A 15328-nucleotide genomic window follows, 5' to 3' on the forward strand; every position below is an offset into this window, starting at 1 on the left:
CTGATGAGGCCAGCCCACCCTGAGGAAGGCACGAAACCGAGACAGACCAGGAACTTTTTCACAAAAGAAAAATATTTAGATTAGAGTTGGTTATCAGACAGTGACTGGATTGATGGATGTGAGCCTTTAAGAAACTTTGGTGTGAGGCAGGGCAGAGGAGCTGTGGGACTACAGGCACTGCGCTGTTGGGGCAGAGTGGAAATACAACACAGACCCACAAAGGTGCTGGGGAACAAAGAAATAACGGCACCGTGAGGAGGAACCCCGGGGAGGGGATGGCCAGCAGTACCACGTACGTAGGAGGGTGCAGGCGTCAGCTCAGCGCTACCGAAGGCCCCAGCACCGGGGCAGTGCTCACCGCGGGCTCCTCATCCCGACTGCCTGAGGGCTCGGCCCGGCGGTGCCGTGAGGGAGCCTCTGTCCCGCCACCTCCCCTCACGACGCGCCGCCCGCTGCCACCTATGCTATTCTCGTGCCGAGTTACGCAGGTGACGTAGCGGCATTACCGGGCCGCACGCAAGTCTCGCAGAGAGGAGCTCTATTCCCATATCGATTTACGCAAGTAGCGCAACCACACGACCGAGCCGCACGCAGATTGCGCAGAAGGGACAGTGCGCCGGGATTCCCGAAGAGATTTACGCCATCCGCCGGCCGGCGGGGGCGGGGCGCTACGGAGGCGGCGTAACGAGGCCCCCGCCGGCGGCGCCCCGCCTCAGCCGCGGCAGCGGGGGAGGAGGAGGAGCAGTGGAGCGCGCCCGGCGCGATGTGGCAGCGGTCGGTGTGCGTGGGCCTGCTGGCCCTGGCGCTGGGCTACCTGTGCGTGCTGGGCCCCGAGCTGCCCCCCGCGGCCCTGCGGCAGCTCTCGGCCTCGCTGCTGGGGACGCTGCGCCGCGCCCGCTCGCTGGAGGCGCGCACGGTAGCGGCCTGGCAGGCGGCCATTGTCCGTCCCGCGCGCGGCTGGGCGCGCGTCGCCGTCGGGTAGGTGCGGGAGCGCGCGGGGAGCGCCCCTGGCGGCGGGGCGGGAGCGCGCCTGGGCCGGGATGCGCGTCCCGGTGCCCACGTGTACGGGTATGGATGTGCGGGTACGGATGTGCTGCGGCCCCGGCGGGCAGGGGGATGGATCCCGTACCTGGGATGTGTCTGCGCCGCCCAGGTGACACCGCACCTGCGGAGCAGCTTCCAGCGCTGCAGTCCCCAACATCAGGACGCGGACTTGCTGGAGCAAATCTAGAGGAGACCACGGAGATGCTCTTAGAGCTGGAGCCCGTCTGCTCTGGAGCCAGGCTGGCAGAGCTGGGGGTGCTCACCTGGACAGGAGAAGGCTCCAGGGAAACCTCAGAGCCCCTGCAGGGCCTGAAGGGGCTCCAGGAGAGCTGGAGAGGGACTGGGGACAAGGGATGGAGGGACAGCACACAGGGAATGGCTCCCACTGCCATTGGGCAGGGATGGATGGGATATTGGGAAGGAATTCCTCCTTGTGAGGGTGGGCAGGCCCTGGCACAGGGTGCCCAGAGCAGCTGTGGCTGCCCCTGGATCCCAAGGTGAGGTTGGACAGGGCTTGGAGCACCCTGGGACAGTGGAAGGTGTCCCTGCCATGGCAGGAGATGGAGCCAGATGACCTTGAAGGTCCCTTCCCACCCAAACCATTCCATGATTCCATGAAGAAGAACTGGATGTGAGTGCAGCACCTCCACCAGAGTTGGATGTTGGCCGAGGGGATCAGTGATCCAGAACACTCCTGTGGTGGGGATTTAAGCTGGGCTCTGGCCCTCTTGGAGCCCTTCTCAGAGATATTATTCCTAGTTTGGTTGTCTGTAAAACAACTTTGTGTACAGTCTGAGGGTTGGGGTTAGGGTCAGTTGGAGCTGCTGGCTGGCAGTAAATAGGTACCAGAGACAAGTTATAAAGTGGAGAAAGGAGTGAAGCCTTTCTTTGGGGAGAGGTAACTGAGTCCAGACACAGCTGGAGAGAGATAAGGAGGGAAAGGACAGGGAAGGCAATGGATGTTGAGCTCAGGGAAATTCAACACCCTTTCTCTTTTTAAAGTAGGAAGAGAACAAGGGGAAAGTTCAGGAATGTCACATTGATCTTATATTTAGCGCTTGACTCACTTTCTTTTAAATATATGGACGTGGCAGGTAACTTGACTGTGACTGGAAGAATCATCCTTTGGCTGTTGGAAGGAGTTATCCACATCCATGGCTGTGTGGCCCTGTGTTATCAGAGGAATATGACTTAGTCATATCCTTGGATCTGTAATGATTCATTAAAACATAAATTCGGGGCTAAAATGCTGCTTGAATTTATGGGTTTTTTTTCTCTACGATTCTAGGGAATTTCTGTGTCCTTGGTGTAGCAGGTGATGCACATCCAGTGCATTTCTGGGTTGGTTACCTTGTGGAATGGAAAGCCTCAGGGTTTTTCATGTCCTTTATTTTGTGTGATGCAGCTTTTTTTTGTTGCAGCCCAAATGTGACTCCTGAGAGGTCACTGCAAGGGAATGCTGAGTGCTGAGCTCTCCTCACTGCCAGGGAGCAGGAACTGGCCCTTGGAGTGTCCTGGGGGGACATGTGGAGAAACCCAGGCATCCTGCACGAGTTTGATTGATGGTTTGGATCCCTGTCAGGGAAATGTGGGCCCCAGGAACAGAAATGGCACTTGACAGCAGCTACAGAAGGTGTTTCAATTGCATCTCTGTGCAGTTGCTGGGGTTATCTCAGGAAGTATTTCCTATTTGTTGTTATTGCTCTGAAACCACAGAGTGAGACAAGGGCAAGTGTTTCTAAATTGTCTTCTGGGGTTCTGGTTCCTGCCACAAAGTCTCCTGTCCTGTAGTCTGAATTAGACTGTGATTGAATCAATGAGACATGGGGACTGCAAGTCAGATTTTCCAAAACAACCTGGATCTGCTGAAATGATTCTTATCCTTCCCTTACAATCGCAGGATTTTTCTCCTGTTTCCAAAGCATGCTGTTTCTGTAAGGTTGGGATGATCCTTGGGAAACTCCTTTTCAAATATTTCAACTGACAAATTGCTCTCTTGACTTTCTGTAAACAGAGCCAGCCTGTGTGGGGAGTTGTGTGTGGGTTGGCTTTTATTAGCAATAGCTGAAACTCCAGAGGCTGATCTAGCTGACTTAAACGCTTTCAGTTTTGTTTCTAACATGCAGTTTTGAATCACATGCACATTTTAAACCCAAAATACATGGGTATTAGAAGCTTTTAAGAATTTAAAATGCCTCTGTTACTATTCCTGTTCTTTTTAAGCAAGCTCAAGGCAGGAAATGAAGTAGAACCTGTGTTGTAACATACTCAACCACCTTTGGAGCACACAGCTTTCCTTGTTTGCGTGGAGCAGAAAGTTAGAAATCCCTCCCTGAGCACAGTAAAAGCCAGTGAAGCAGGGAAAGCTTTAGGAGAGAATTTCAGGAAATTGCTGTGCCTTTTTTCCCTTTGGCTGCTTGTTCTCCCCCTGCAGAGTCGGGGATGTGACAGGGAGGTGCCCTGAGCTCTGGCTGCTTTTCCCAGGACGCCTGCTCTTTCTCTTTCTCTCTCCCAGCGTCAACGCCTGCGTGGACGTGGTTCTGTCTGGGGTGAAGCTGCTGGAGGCTCTGGGGCTGGAGCCCAGTGATGGGAAGGACCATGCAGTGCTGAACTCTGGGCAGGACCTGAAGGAAGCTTTTGCCCATTTCATGGAGAGAGGGGCAGCTGCCGAGCGCTTCTTCAGCGACGCCGAGGCCTTCCGGGACATTGCGCGCACAGCCTCGGAGCACCCCGCAGCTCAGGTGGGTCTGCAGCCAGGGAACCCTTGGGAATCCTCTTCCTGACAGCCTTGGCACTGCTGACCTTCATTCTCCCTCTGGAGAGCAAATCATTGAGGAAGAAGCTTGTGGTGTAGCTTGAGTTGTGTTCGTGGTTTTTCCTGGGATTCTGTCCCCACTGTAAATGAGGAGGGGTTCAATGGTGTCTCCCCTGCTGACATTCCCAAACTGAAATTCAGAGATGTCTCTTGGGAGCCAGATGGGGCTGAGGATGTAAAGGAGGCTGGGAGTGAGGAGTTGCCTGATTTTTAGCTATATGGCCTGTTTTCTGTGAGAGAAGCCAGGAGTGGTTTGGGTTGGAAGGGACCTCAAAGCCCATCCAGTGCCACCCCTGCCATGGCAGGGACACCTTCCACTGTCCCAGGGTGCTCCAAGCCCTGTCCAACCTCACCTTGGGATCCAGGGGCAGCCACAGCTGCTCTGGGCACCCTGTGCCGGGGCCTCACCACCCTCACAGGGATGAATTCCTTCCCAGTATCCCATCCATCCCTGCCCAATGGCAGTGGGAGCCATTCCCTGTGTGCTGTCCCTCCATCCCTTGTCCCCAGTCCCTCTCCAGCTCTCCTGGAGCCCCTTCAGGCCCTGCAGGGGCTCTGAGGTTTCCCTGGAGCCTTCTCTGGTCCAGGTGAGCACCCCCAGCTCTGCCAGCCTGGCTCCAGAGCAGCCCTTGGATCTTCTCCACGGCCTCCTCTGAGCACCTGTGACCCTCAGGATAGCCCATATTCACTGCTTTTCAAGCTCAAATCAGAGTTTCACTGCAAAGTTTGACCTTTACTACTGAAGAAACATCCACAGTTCCTTTCACTTCACATGGGCACAGGCACCAGGTTTCAACTCAGCCTCAGACTGGAGGAAGAACTGCTGCAGATTTTAACTGATTCCTTGTCAGCCTTGCTAAAAACCCCCAGGGCTTTAGGCACAGAGAGGTTGCACAGGAGTAAGGGCTGTTTATGTGCTGAATGAGTTGGTTTTTACAGTGCTGTCAGTGTTGGGGATTAATTGATTTTTACAGGGCTGTTACCTGAAGGTGAATATTTAGATTAAAAATAAAGAATGCTCAACTTGTTGAGAGAATTGTAAGATCATTTTGCCTTCAGCCCCAACAACCTTTAGTAACTTGGGTACTGCTGAACCTTGTTCTGAAAAGCCAAAATCTCCAGCCTGTGCTGAGGATTAAATGTGTTTAAAGGTCCCAAAGCAAGGGGATGCCCACACCCTGCTCTGTTTGTTTTACAGCTTTACGTGGGAGGAAATGCTGCTCTCATCGGGCAGAAGCTTGCAACAAACCCAGACCTGAAGGTACACACATGTTGCAAACATCTCATGCCATTTGCTTGTGTTCTGTAATTTGCTTGTCTCATGTTACTTCTGTGTAGATTTTGGGGATTTTGCAGTTATTTCTTAGGTTCTGCTGGTGGAACATATGGTTGGACTTCCAAGCTGATTGTTAAAAATTGAATTATTAACTTTTTAAAATCAGTTGTGTAGGTGATGCTTAAATTTTTACAGGGGACATGGCAAGGGAAACTTTGTTTTTCCTTGTTTTCTAGATCCTCCTTTGTGGCCCAGTTGGTCCCAAACTCCACGAACTGCTCGATGACAATGTGGTTGTGCCACCTGAATCCATGCAGGAAAGAGATGAATTCCATCTTATCTTGGAATATCAAGCAGGTACAACGGAGCAGGTGTTCAGTGGTACCCCTGAACATCACTAAGATTGGTGCACAGCCTGAGGGGTGTCATTCTGAACCTCCATAAACACTACAAAGCACCCTGAAAACAGATTTAACTATGTTAAATCTGATGAAACTCAGGGTAACCTTCTGTAATGAATTGCTGGCAACCGCTGATGAAATTCAGGGTAACCTTCATGTAATGAAGGTTGAAACAGCTCTAAAAGCTAAAATGGCTTTTCTTGCTGCTGATGGAACCCACTGAATTTGTGATTTTGCCCAGGAACAAAGCAGTTCACACACACTTGGTGCTGTTTACCCACCGCAGGTGAGCAGTGGGGCCGGGTGAGGGCACCTGCTGCCAACCGCTTCATCTTCTCCCACGACCTGTCCAACGGCGCCCTGAACATGCTGGAGGTGTTTGTGTCCAGCCTGGATGAGTTTCAGCCTGACCTCGTGGTGCTTTCAGGACTTCACATGATGGAAGGGCAGAGCAAGGAGATGAGACAGAGGCGACTCATGGAGGTGAGATACTGAATGTAGTAAACCCCTCAGGTTTAGCCAGAGCCCCTTGGAGAACAGAATGCTGACACAGCGGCAAAGAAGTTTCCTGTCTCCAGGGACATCCGCCTTGTACCTTATTCCTATAGCCATGTAAGGCAATATTGTGTTAAACCCTACCATTAGTCACTTATGGTCACTCTAACACCTTTGCCATTGGTCAAGATTAGATCCAGGCCAAGGGTATAAAAGTAGCATACTGTACCCCTACTAACTCGGAAGAAGAAGAGCTGAGACCCTTCACAGATCCCTCCAATAAAGCCATACTCGTGGAACAGCCAGCGCCTTCTGCTTCTCCTCTCTCTACCACCTGCTGGAGCCTTAAGCCAAGGGAAAAGCTACCTAGCAAGCAAAGCTGAAATCACAAGAGCTGCCTGATCACTAAGAGCTGAATATCTCCCTGCTTGCGAGGGGCTGTCCCGCGGCCTTGGTCTGAGAGCGAGCTGGCTTCTGGCACCCAGTCCCCTTGGGGACTGAGCTCTGGAGCTGTAACAGCTTGCATAAGATATGACCAAGCAAAGCTCATTTAACTGAATCCCTGGATTTCCTTCAGTTCCCTTCCAGGTGGTTTTTGTTTCCCCAGGTGTGAAGGTGTAGGAAGGCTGTGCCTTCAGAGCTCCCACAGATCCCAGTACTGGCTGCCTAAAGGAGAGTGGGAGCTGCAGCAATGGCTCAAGTCTAACCATGTAACACTGGCTCTTCTTGGATTCTGTGGCTCGTCTAGGGAAAGGAAAGGCTGGTTACCTGGCTGGAGGGTGTTGATGTGCTTACTGGGCTTATCTAGCAGCTAAACCAGGTTTTTTCTGTGCTGGACACAGATGATCCAGGTTATAATCAACACCTGCATTCCTTAAAGAGCACCTGTGTTGTGCCACCTGTTTTACAGCTGAGGGCTTGTCCTGATGCAAGGCTTTGGCATTTTTCATGTTCTTGGGATCAGCTCCTCTGCAGCTGCTTCAGATTTGTGAGGTTCTTGGAATTAATCCATTAGAAAGGTTCTGAGCTGGAGCATATTAAGGCTAGATAGTTTTCCTGCCCTGGGATTCTGCAAACTAGAAGTTGTTTTATTTCCTCTCAGCAGTACATACACAGGTCAGACATCCCATTGAATTGTTTATATCCACACACAGGGAGATTAAAGGATGTGTATCTTGAGTCAAAAACGTTTTTCTTCTTCTGTTCCCTAATAAATATGTGTTCTAAGGTTGTTTTTTCCTTTTTCCTGTAGGCTGTGGCCTCCATCTCTGATATCCCAACTGACATTCCCATACACCTGGAGCTGGCCAGTATGACTGATCAGGATTTTATGAGCAACATTGTGCATCAGGTAAGGAAAATGAAGGGATGTGCTCTTTTCACTTCAGTATCACAGTGCACACACTAGTGCATGGATATAGAAATCAAAACTCAACATTTGGACTATACATTGGAAGATGAATTAAGGAATGAATTTGAGCTGAGTTTATAAAGTATCCCTTGATTTCTTTGCAGAATTTCTTTCCTGGTGGTTCCTTGTTTGGCTTGACACAGCTCTGATCTCAGTGTTATGTTTTATGTGGAGCTGATGTGTTATTCTTTACTGTCTGGAAAATTAATTGCACCAAATGGAATGTTTTCTTGGCTAAGTAATTCTTGCCAGCTCGTGGAAGTGCAGTGACTGGGAAGCTGCTGAGGCAGCAGCAGGGCACTGCAAGGAGTCCCAGGTGTGACTCTGCTCCTGAGGGCAAACGTGCTCTCCCTGTTTCTGTTAGCAGGTCTTTCCCCTGGTGAACTCCATCGGGCTGAACGAGCAGGAGCTGCTGTTCCTCACCCAGTCTGCCTCTGGTCCCCACGCCTCCCTGGCCTCCTGGAGCGGCATTCCCGACGTGGGGGTGGTCAGTGACATCCTCTTCTGGATCCTGAAGGAGCACGGCAAGACGGCGGAACGGGCCTCGGACCTGACCCGCATCCACTTCCACACGCTGGCCTACCACATCCTGGTCACCGTGGACGGCCACTGGGGCAACCAGGCGGCAGCAGTGGCAGCTGGGGCCAGGGCTGCGGGCACCCAGGCCTGTGCCACCGACACCATCGACACCACCAAGGTCTTCCTCAAAGCTCCCCTGGAGTTCGTCACCTCCCACACGGAGGCACCTTCCAAAATCTCCCTCAATCCGGACGAGCCCGTGGTGCAGTGGCACAGGGAAGGCATCTCCTTCCACTTCACCCCTGTGCTGGTGTGCAAGGATCCCGTGCGGACCGTGGGGCTCGGGGACGCCATCTCAGCCGAGGGACTGCTCTACTCCGAAGCGTATCCTCAGTAGCAAACCAGGAGCCTCCTTCTTCTCCAGCACTGCACGGTGTCTGAGAGCCGTGGATTGGCATTTGCAGCAGTGGTGGTATAGAACAGAAGCAGGGTGTGGTGTGTTTTCTGGGTATAACTGTCAAAGAGCCAAAGAATAATTCCAGGTATAAACTCAGCTACATTCCAGTCACTCAGCAGTGACTCGAGCGCTTCACGTGCAGGTCAGGTGCAAAGGTTTTAATATTTAATGTGAAAACTGGCTTTGTCTTAAGGGGGAGGGACACAAAGACCAAAATCCCTGGCTGGCAGAGTTTGCTGCTCGTAGCTCAGAATGGATCTTTTCTGGTAGTGCTGCAAAGTGCAGCAGCAGGAGAATTTCCTGCCCCTGGATCCCAGGGAGAGCACAGCAGTGCCCAGCCCTGCCTCTGGTAAATTCAAAATAAAAGGCTTGTGGGTTATCTCCTCCCAGCACTTTGCAAAGCTTCCTTGGGGTGAGGATGGAATTACTGCCTGGTGCAATCAGCTCTCCGTGTGCCCAGCCCCAGAGGGAGCCAGGGCCCCAAAATGTGACACAGACTGAGCCTACTCCAGGCTGCACAGGTGACTCTGGACATCTGTGACTGAGGGTGTTCAACTGAGCCCCAGCAGCCTGTGCTTAGTTTTTGGGAAACAAGGAGTGAAGATAATCAGGTTTTCTGTTTGGGGGACAGCTCTGTTTCCTTGCCAGGGAACCCCCAAACCATTCCCTGTGTTTGCTGTACACTAAATACTCTGCTAATGGTGTGTTACAGAAAAGCTCTTGAGTGCTGGAGACTCGTTTTTGGGTGTTTGAGAATGGTTGTGCCAAATTCTTCGGTCTCCCTGCCCTCTATTAGGAAAGGTTAATGTATCAGGGAGGGTCCCTCTGGAAGCTCAAAAGCAGCATTTTCCAGGTAAGACTGAAGTGAGGTGGCCTTTTTAGGGTTTGATGTTGGGATTTTTTTGGCTAGGTCACCGACAGTTTCTTTGCTCTGGCCTGTGAAATTAAAAAAGCAGAATCATGTGTCCTTGTTAAATACTTTGCTTCTATTTTTTTACCTTTTCACAGTCACACACTAAGAACTGCAGAGCACCAGCATGGTTTTGTCTCTGGCCACTTGAGGAACCTGGGGTGTGTTTGCACAGCTCTCAAGCCAGTTCTCAGTAGAACTGGGTTAAGTGCACTCAGCCTGTCTGGGCAAGGCTGTGCCTTAGCAGAGGTTGTTCCAGGTCAGTCTTTGCACCTGAATGGAGGGAGGAGAGTCTGTGTCACTCGGGGTGGAGTGATCTGTTGCAATAACACTGTCAGGTGCTGTCAGTGGTGCTCTCTGTTGGGAAAAGCCATCCTGGCTGCTCTGCAAGGATGCAGATTGGCAGCTGCTGTACTTGCACTGACTCAGCACACAATGCTGTCTGTCATGAGTATTCAGCTTTCCCCCTGAGCAGTGTTCTAAGTACAGTCAGTGCTGTGTTTTCCTGCAGCTCAGCCCACCTTGAGCTTCCCTTCAGTTGTCAGCATTTTATCCAGGTGCAGGATCTTCTTAAGACTTGAGGCATTTCTGCCCAGATTATTTTTTTATGAAGATGATTATTACTTCTATTATTATTATTGATAAACTGTAGCACAGGAGTTGGAGTTCTGCTTTAGTCTTCCAAAACTGAAAATCAATGCAAAGAACCCCTCTTTTTGGCTCACTTGGAGGTCCAAGGCCATCAGCAAGGCAGTTTTGCAGCCTGGGATGGTGGCCTTTGGCACTCCACTCACTCCTAGGGCCACCAAAGGCCATGGATCTGCCAGCTGGAAACTGATCCTTGGCTTGTACTGTGCATTCTGGACCTGGAAACAAAACTAAATACACACAAGCTGTCACCAGCAATGGCCCTGCTGCTGGATTTCCCTTCTTTCTTGCTAAAACACTTCCAGGGATGTGAGGCTGATGGGACTGACATTCCTTAGGGCCTCCTAAAAACTGTGACTGCACATACAGACCTTGTGCCAGGGTCAGCTGTGCTTGCACTGATCAGGAACATAGAGGCTAAAATTAGCTTTTTTAATCTGAGTCAGTAACTGCTGCAAAGAATCATTAAAAAGGAGCTTACTCCTTAGGAATCATCTGGGCCAAAAAGCTCAATTAATATAATGATTGTTGGCTCCTTCTTCCTGCTGCTCCTCACAGGTAAACATTTCTGCTGCAGCCCATTGTGGGTGTGCTGGAACACCTGGCAGGGGAGTCCCAGCTCTAATCCCAGCTCCTGGGCATGGCCAGGCTGCTGCTCTACCCAGATCTGTTTTATCAGGCACATGGAGCTCATCTGCACCCAAAGTCACTTCCCAAGGAGAATCCTTAACCACCATGACCTGTTCATCAGCTGTGCCAGTGGGATCCCTGATTAAGTTGTGGAACAATCTATATGGTAATAAATCTGAATTGAATGGAGGGGCCCAGCAGCCTTTGCTTTGTTTCACATGCTGTGAACATGATGTGCTTAACTTCCTTCTGCCTTCCCAAATTAATGACAGAGCTGCTGAAATGCTTCCCCTGTACTTGCAGTCTCACACCTCTGCACAGCTACAGCAGTGACAACAAAGAAACGCTGCTTCAACAGCTGCAGAAATACCAAAGCTTCAAACCCAGGCTTGAGCTGACCCTGTTCCCCCTCATCCTCTGTCTCTACAAATTCTGTTTGTTCCCCTGTGTTATTTGTACCTTGAAATCCTCAGTGATGGATGGCTCAAACCTCAGCCAGCCTCACTCCTGGAGCAGGGTTTGCAATGGAAATATTTATTCACACAGATTCTGCTGGAGATGCAGCAGCAGAGCTCAGCACTGTGACAGCTCTCCATGGTATTTTCACTTGTGTGTTCCTGCAGCCACCTTGGCTTAGGTTTATTTTGCCTTATCCACGATCCAAAATTAGCATTCTTTCATGTTTTCTGTGTATGGCACTTGCTGAGGGCCAAGTGCTGGATTATTTGGAGGTGTGAATCCCAGGGCCTGGCAGATCTCAAAGGACACGTTCCTTCTCCCTGTGCCCTTGGGGCTGTGCCATGGAAGAGCCAATCCCAAACCCAACTCTGGCCCCTTTAAAGGCTCTTTACCTCTGTTCCTCTCCAGGGGAGTTTCTCAGCATTACTCAGAATTCTTGATTTTCTTTTGTTTCCTGGTTATCTCCTGTTGGGATGTGTGAGATCCAGTCAAGTCTGACCTCCCTTCCCAAGTTCATTTACAGAACTGGTGCTGAAGTGTTCTTCCTCAGCCTTTAGCAAAGACCTCATGAACTGCTTTGTGCTGGATGTTTTAGAGCTCAGCTCAACTCATTAGCCACTGGAATCCAAAGCCTGGAGAGCAGCAGAGCACTAAATCCATTCCAAAACCCAGTGGAAAACTGTCAGCAGTTGTGCTTGGGTTCTTTTTTCACTATTTATTCTGTAATGATACACTGAATTATCAGGGTTTGTGTGCCACAGGGTGACTTTTCCAGCCATGTCCTGAGCAAAGAGTTGAATAATGGGCCAGTTCTGTGAAATGGTACAACAGAACTCAGTTTCCAGTTATCCTAAAATGCTGGTTGGGAGTTCTTTTGGAGCTTCCAGCTTAGGTGAAAGCTGAGGGTTGTGTGAGTGAACAGCTCAAGCCAGTATTGTCTCTGTGCCATCTGTTCCAGAGCAGTGCTGGTACAGATCTGTGTCACACAATTGGGAACTCAGAGTGTTGGGGAGAACAGGAGAAAAGCAGAGGAAAATACTGGGTCTGAGTAGCCTTGGCAATAAAACTTGGATTTCAGAGCCAGGAATGCTGGTTCTACCCCTTGGAGATGTTGGATGAAGTTCTCCTCTTGCACTCGGGTACCTCAGCTGGATCCAGGCAGGGTTCTCAGGGAGTCACTGGTACAGACTCTGGTGGAGGATGTTCCCTCAGGAAAGGAGAGGTGCAGGTTGCAAACAGCACATGGCCATTCCCTGCTGTGCCAGGAGCTCTGTTCCAACAGCCTGGCATCAGCCTGTGCCCAGCAGAGCTCCCAGCAGCTGAGGAGCACAAACGATGGCAGCAGTTATCCCATTTAAATGCAAGGGGAGGCAATGGAATAAAAACCCTGGAAACCTCCCCTGTGAATTTCTCAGGAAAGCTTCCCCTTGGTGCAGACTGGGTAAAACTGGGTTCAGATCTCACCTGTGTCTCCCATTAAAAGCATAGATTTTTTGGAGCAGTGTGGTTTGAGGGAGTGGTAAAGCTTTCCTTGTAGCAGAACTGGGTTTTCTCTTCTAGAAAAGTCTTGGCAGATGGAGTACTTGTTACAACATGGGCTCTTTTTGAATGCATTTCTGTGTGGAGCTTATTATTTTAGCAAAGCTTTCCCTCATTCAGCACTGAGTCTGTCTCTGCAGAAGAGGCTTTGCCAACTGAAACCCACTCCCCAACTGGGAAATCTAAATTCTCAACAGCTTTAAGGCCCCCACATCCACAACTAAGCACAGGAGCACAGCATGTAGCCACTAATCCTGCCTGTAGCATAAATCAGCATCCAGTTGTCTCAGGGACCTCAACACCACATTTTTTGGGTTGAACACATGTTGCTGGATAGACAGATCATTACTCTTGGCTGGAAAAAGGTCTTGCCACTCAGGCATTGATGTTTGAATGACTTTTGTTTCCTGTGCAGAAGCCAAGAAGCAAAATACCTTGTGAGCTCTGCTTTACCCTGTTCATCACAGACCTTTCCCTAAAAAGGGGAAGAAAAGTCCTAAAGCAGATGGTTTCTGCTTCCCTCGAAATTAAGCTCATGATTCTTTCCAGTTAAGGGGGAGAAAAGAGGGGATTAGAATTATGACTGATGCCAGAAACAGGTTTTGGAACATAAGGTGTGATTTCCAAAACCCCTAAATGCCTCGGTGCAGTCCTGCTGAAGAGTCCCTTGCCTAATTCCAGCTGAAAGGGCAGTCCAGCCTCATTACCATTAGCACAGAAATGCTCTCCAGAACGATCCCAGCAATTCACTGCATGCAAATGCCACCATCACCAGGCCCAGGGGAGGAAAGGGGACAGGACAGCAATTGCAGCTCTATTTATTATCCAACTGGAATTACATATTTTAAAATGCTCCCCTAGACATGAAGCTCCCAGGAAGAAAGAAGGTGTTACTGCTTCATTTCATAGAAGAATTGGTTCACTGTTGCATAAGCTTTTCACAAAATATATATTTAAAATAAATCCCTTCACAGTACCTCCAAGTGCAGTATGTGCTCCCTGTGTGACACTTATCCCATCAAAGCATCATAGGACAAAAATCTGCCTTGAATTCAAGTTTTGGGGCTGAAGTGAAAAATTCAGAGCCCCTGCCCACCCCTGCTCTTCAATCCTCACCTCTTCTTCCCAGGCACTCTGTTAGGCTGCAGGGACTTTCAGTGTAAGAAGTTAAATGTGAATAAAAATCTCTGCACTGTACCTGACTGACACTGTTTCTTGTCTGGTTTGTTTCAAATTGCCAATGCTCTGCAAAAAAGTTCTGTTTAACTCCTGGCAGGAGGGAATCCTTACAGAAGTGCTGCCCTGGGGCTGAACTGACACAAAGCCCAGCAGAAAGGACACCTGAGAGGAACAAAAGCCACATTTAAGATAAGCAGTCAGTTTGGGCTGGCAGAACCCAGGGGAAAGTGAGGGGTCCCACTCTTTCAGTGTTCTCCAGGGAACAGGAGAGCACTGCAGCTCCTGGCTGGGCTCTGAAGATGCATTAAGGATAAGAGCAACAAACCACCAAGGCCAGCTGAAGGCGGGGATGTACCCAGAGCCCTGCTCATGCTGCCTCCAGGATGTTTCCATGAGTAACCTTCCTCTCCTGGGCTGCTCATCAGGGAGGGACACAGTCCAAGAGTGCAGAACTAACAGCAGGAAATAAAGTGTCAAACAGCTGGGGAGCTTCACCAGCAAACACAGAGCCCTGAAGCTTCAGTTTACTGGTTCTTTATGCAAAGCTGCTCACCAGTTCAGCCACTGGAGGGTTTGATTCTCCTCACCCCCCAGGATCCTAAATCACTACTGCTGCCTTTGCTGAGGGTCCTTCTGGAGGACTCACAGCCAGCCTGGGGAGAGCTGGGTGGTGAGTTGTGACTGCACTAAGAGTAGCTACACACACCTCTGGTCACTGCAGTGACTCCCTGCAACAGGGCAGAGCCACAGGCTGAAATCACTGATAGCAAACAGCTCCATCCAGACTGACAGGCAGTGGGGAGAAGCCACAATGGGGCAGGGTGGGGCAGGTCCCTTTCCCCAGCCCCAGGCAGCCCTGGAGAGGCTCCTGCACTGCCTGTGCTGCCCAGAGCTGCCCTACTCTGCTGCCTCCTGGCTCTGGTGCTTCTCCTTGCCCTGCTCCCCGTCCCCTGTGGGAGCTGGGCTCTCCTCAGGGCTCGTTTCTGAGTCCTGCTCCTGATCTGGCTCCAGAGGCAGGGAGGGAGGCTTCTTTGGCAGAGCTGGTGTTGCAGCACCTGGGGAGAGAACACAGTTCAAGTTACTCTGTGCCTGTGTGTGTGCTGTCTGCTCTTTATGTCCCTCCCAGCAGCAGAGGTGCAAAACAATCACAGCTTTTATTTACCCTCAGATTCCTTCTGCCTACCAGTGGTTTATTGACACTGAGTTACCCAGACCTGACAGTGCCTGAAATCCTGCTGAAAGGAAGCTCAGGTACAGTCAGAATTCAGTACAAATGTAGGAATTAACTCATGCCCTGGAAGGGAAAACATTTTCTAGAATAATGAATCTCAGAATGGTTTGGGCTGAGAAGAACCTTCAAGATCATCTCATTCCATCCCCTGCCATGGGCAGGGACAGCTCCCACTATCCCAGATTGCTCCCAGCCCTGTCCAGCCTGGCCTTGGGCACTGCCAGGGATGCAGGGGCAGCCCCAGCTGCTCTGGGCACCTTGTGCCAGGGCCTGCCCACCCTCACAGGGAAGTGCCACTTCCATTTCCACTGAAG

The 15328-nt window shown here is 50.7% G+C and overlaps 2 protein-coding genes and 1 long non-coding RNA gene across 16 annotated transcripts in view; 1 reads left to right on the forward strand and 2 right to left on the reverse strand.

Annotated features, from left to right (window-relative positions):
* LOC113459684 (uncharacterized) overlaps nt 1–772 on the reverse strand; it is a 104016-nt gene extending 103244 nt beyond the window's left edge. For all 11 annotated transcript variants that reach the window (XR_012582183.1, XR_012582185.1, XR_012582179.1 and 8 more), the window contains exon 1: nt 297–772. This is a non-coding gene — a long non-coding RNA (uncharacterized LOC113459684). The remainder of the gene's footprint in view (nt 1–296) is intronic.
* Nucleotides 604–13845, forward strand: ADPGK (ADP dependent glucokinase). Of its 2 annotated transcripts, none has more exons than XM_005490319.4 (7): nt 604–978; nt 3560–3785; nt 5058–5120; nt 5372–5492; nt 5823–6019; nt 7284–7382; nt 7807–13845. In XM_005490319.4, exons 1-7 carry the CDS (start codon nt 764–766, stop codon nt 8356–8358), a joined length of 1473 nt encoding a protein of 490 aa, XP_005490376.1. In that variant the 5' UTR covers nt 604–763; the 3' UTR covers nt 8359–13845. The 2 variants fall into 2 exon arrangements, with proteins under 2 accessions (XP_005490376.1, XP_005490377.1); XM_005490320.4 differs by having other exon boundaries at nt 7810–13845.
* BBS4 (Bardet-Biedl syndrome 4) overlaps nt 9013–15328 on the reverse strand; it is a 43771-nt gene continuing 37455 nt past the window's right edge. For all 3 annotated transcript variants that reach the window (XM_074549637.1, XM_074549636.1, XM_014269347.3), the window contains one exon: nt 9013–14838. In XM_074549637.1, the coding sequence (XP_074405738.1) occupies nt 14681–14838 (158 nt within the window). In that variant the 3' untranslated portion in view covers nt 9013–14680. The remainder of the gene's footprint in view (nt 14839–15328) is intronic.

Source organism: Zonotrichia albicollis, chromosome 11 (assembly GCF_047830755.1).
Source record: "Zonotrichia albicollis isolate bZonAlb1 chromosome 11, bZonAlb1.hap1, whole genome shotgun sequence".
NCBI lineage: Eukaryota > Metazoa > Chordata > Aves > Passeriformes > Passerellidae > Zonotrichia > Zonotrichia albicollis.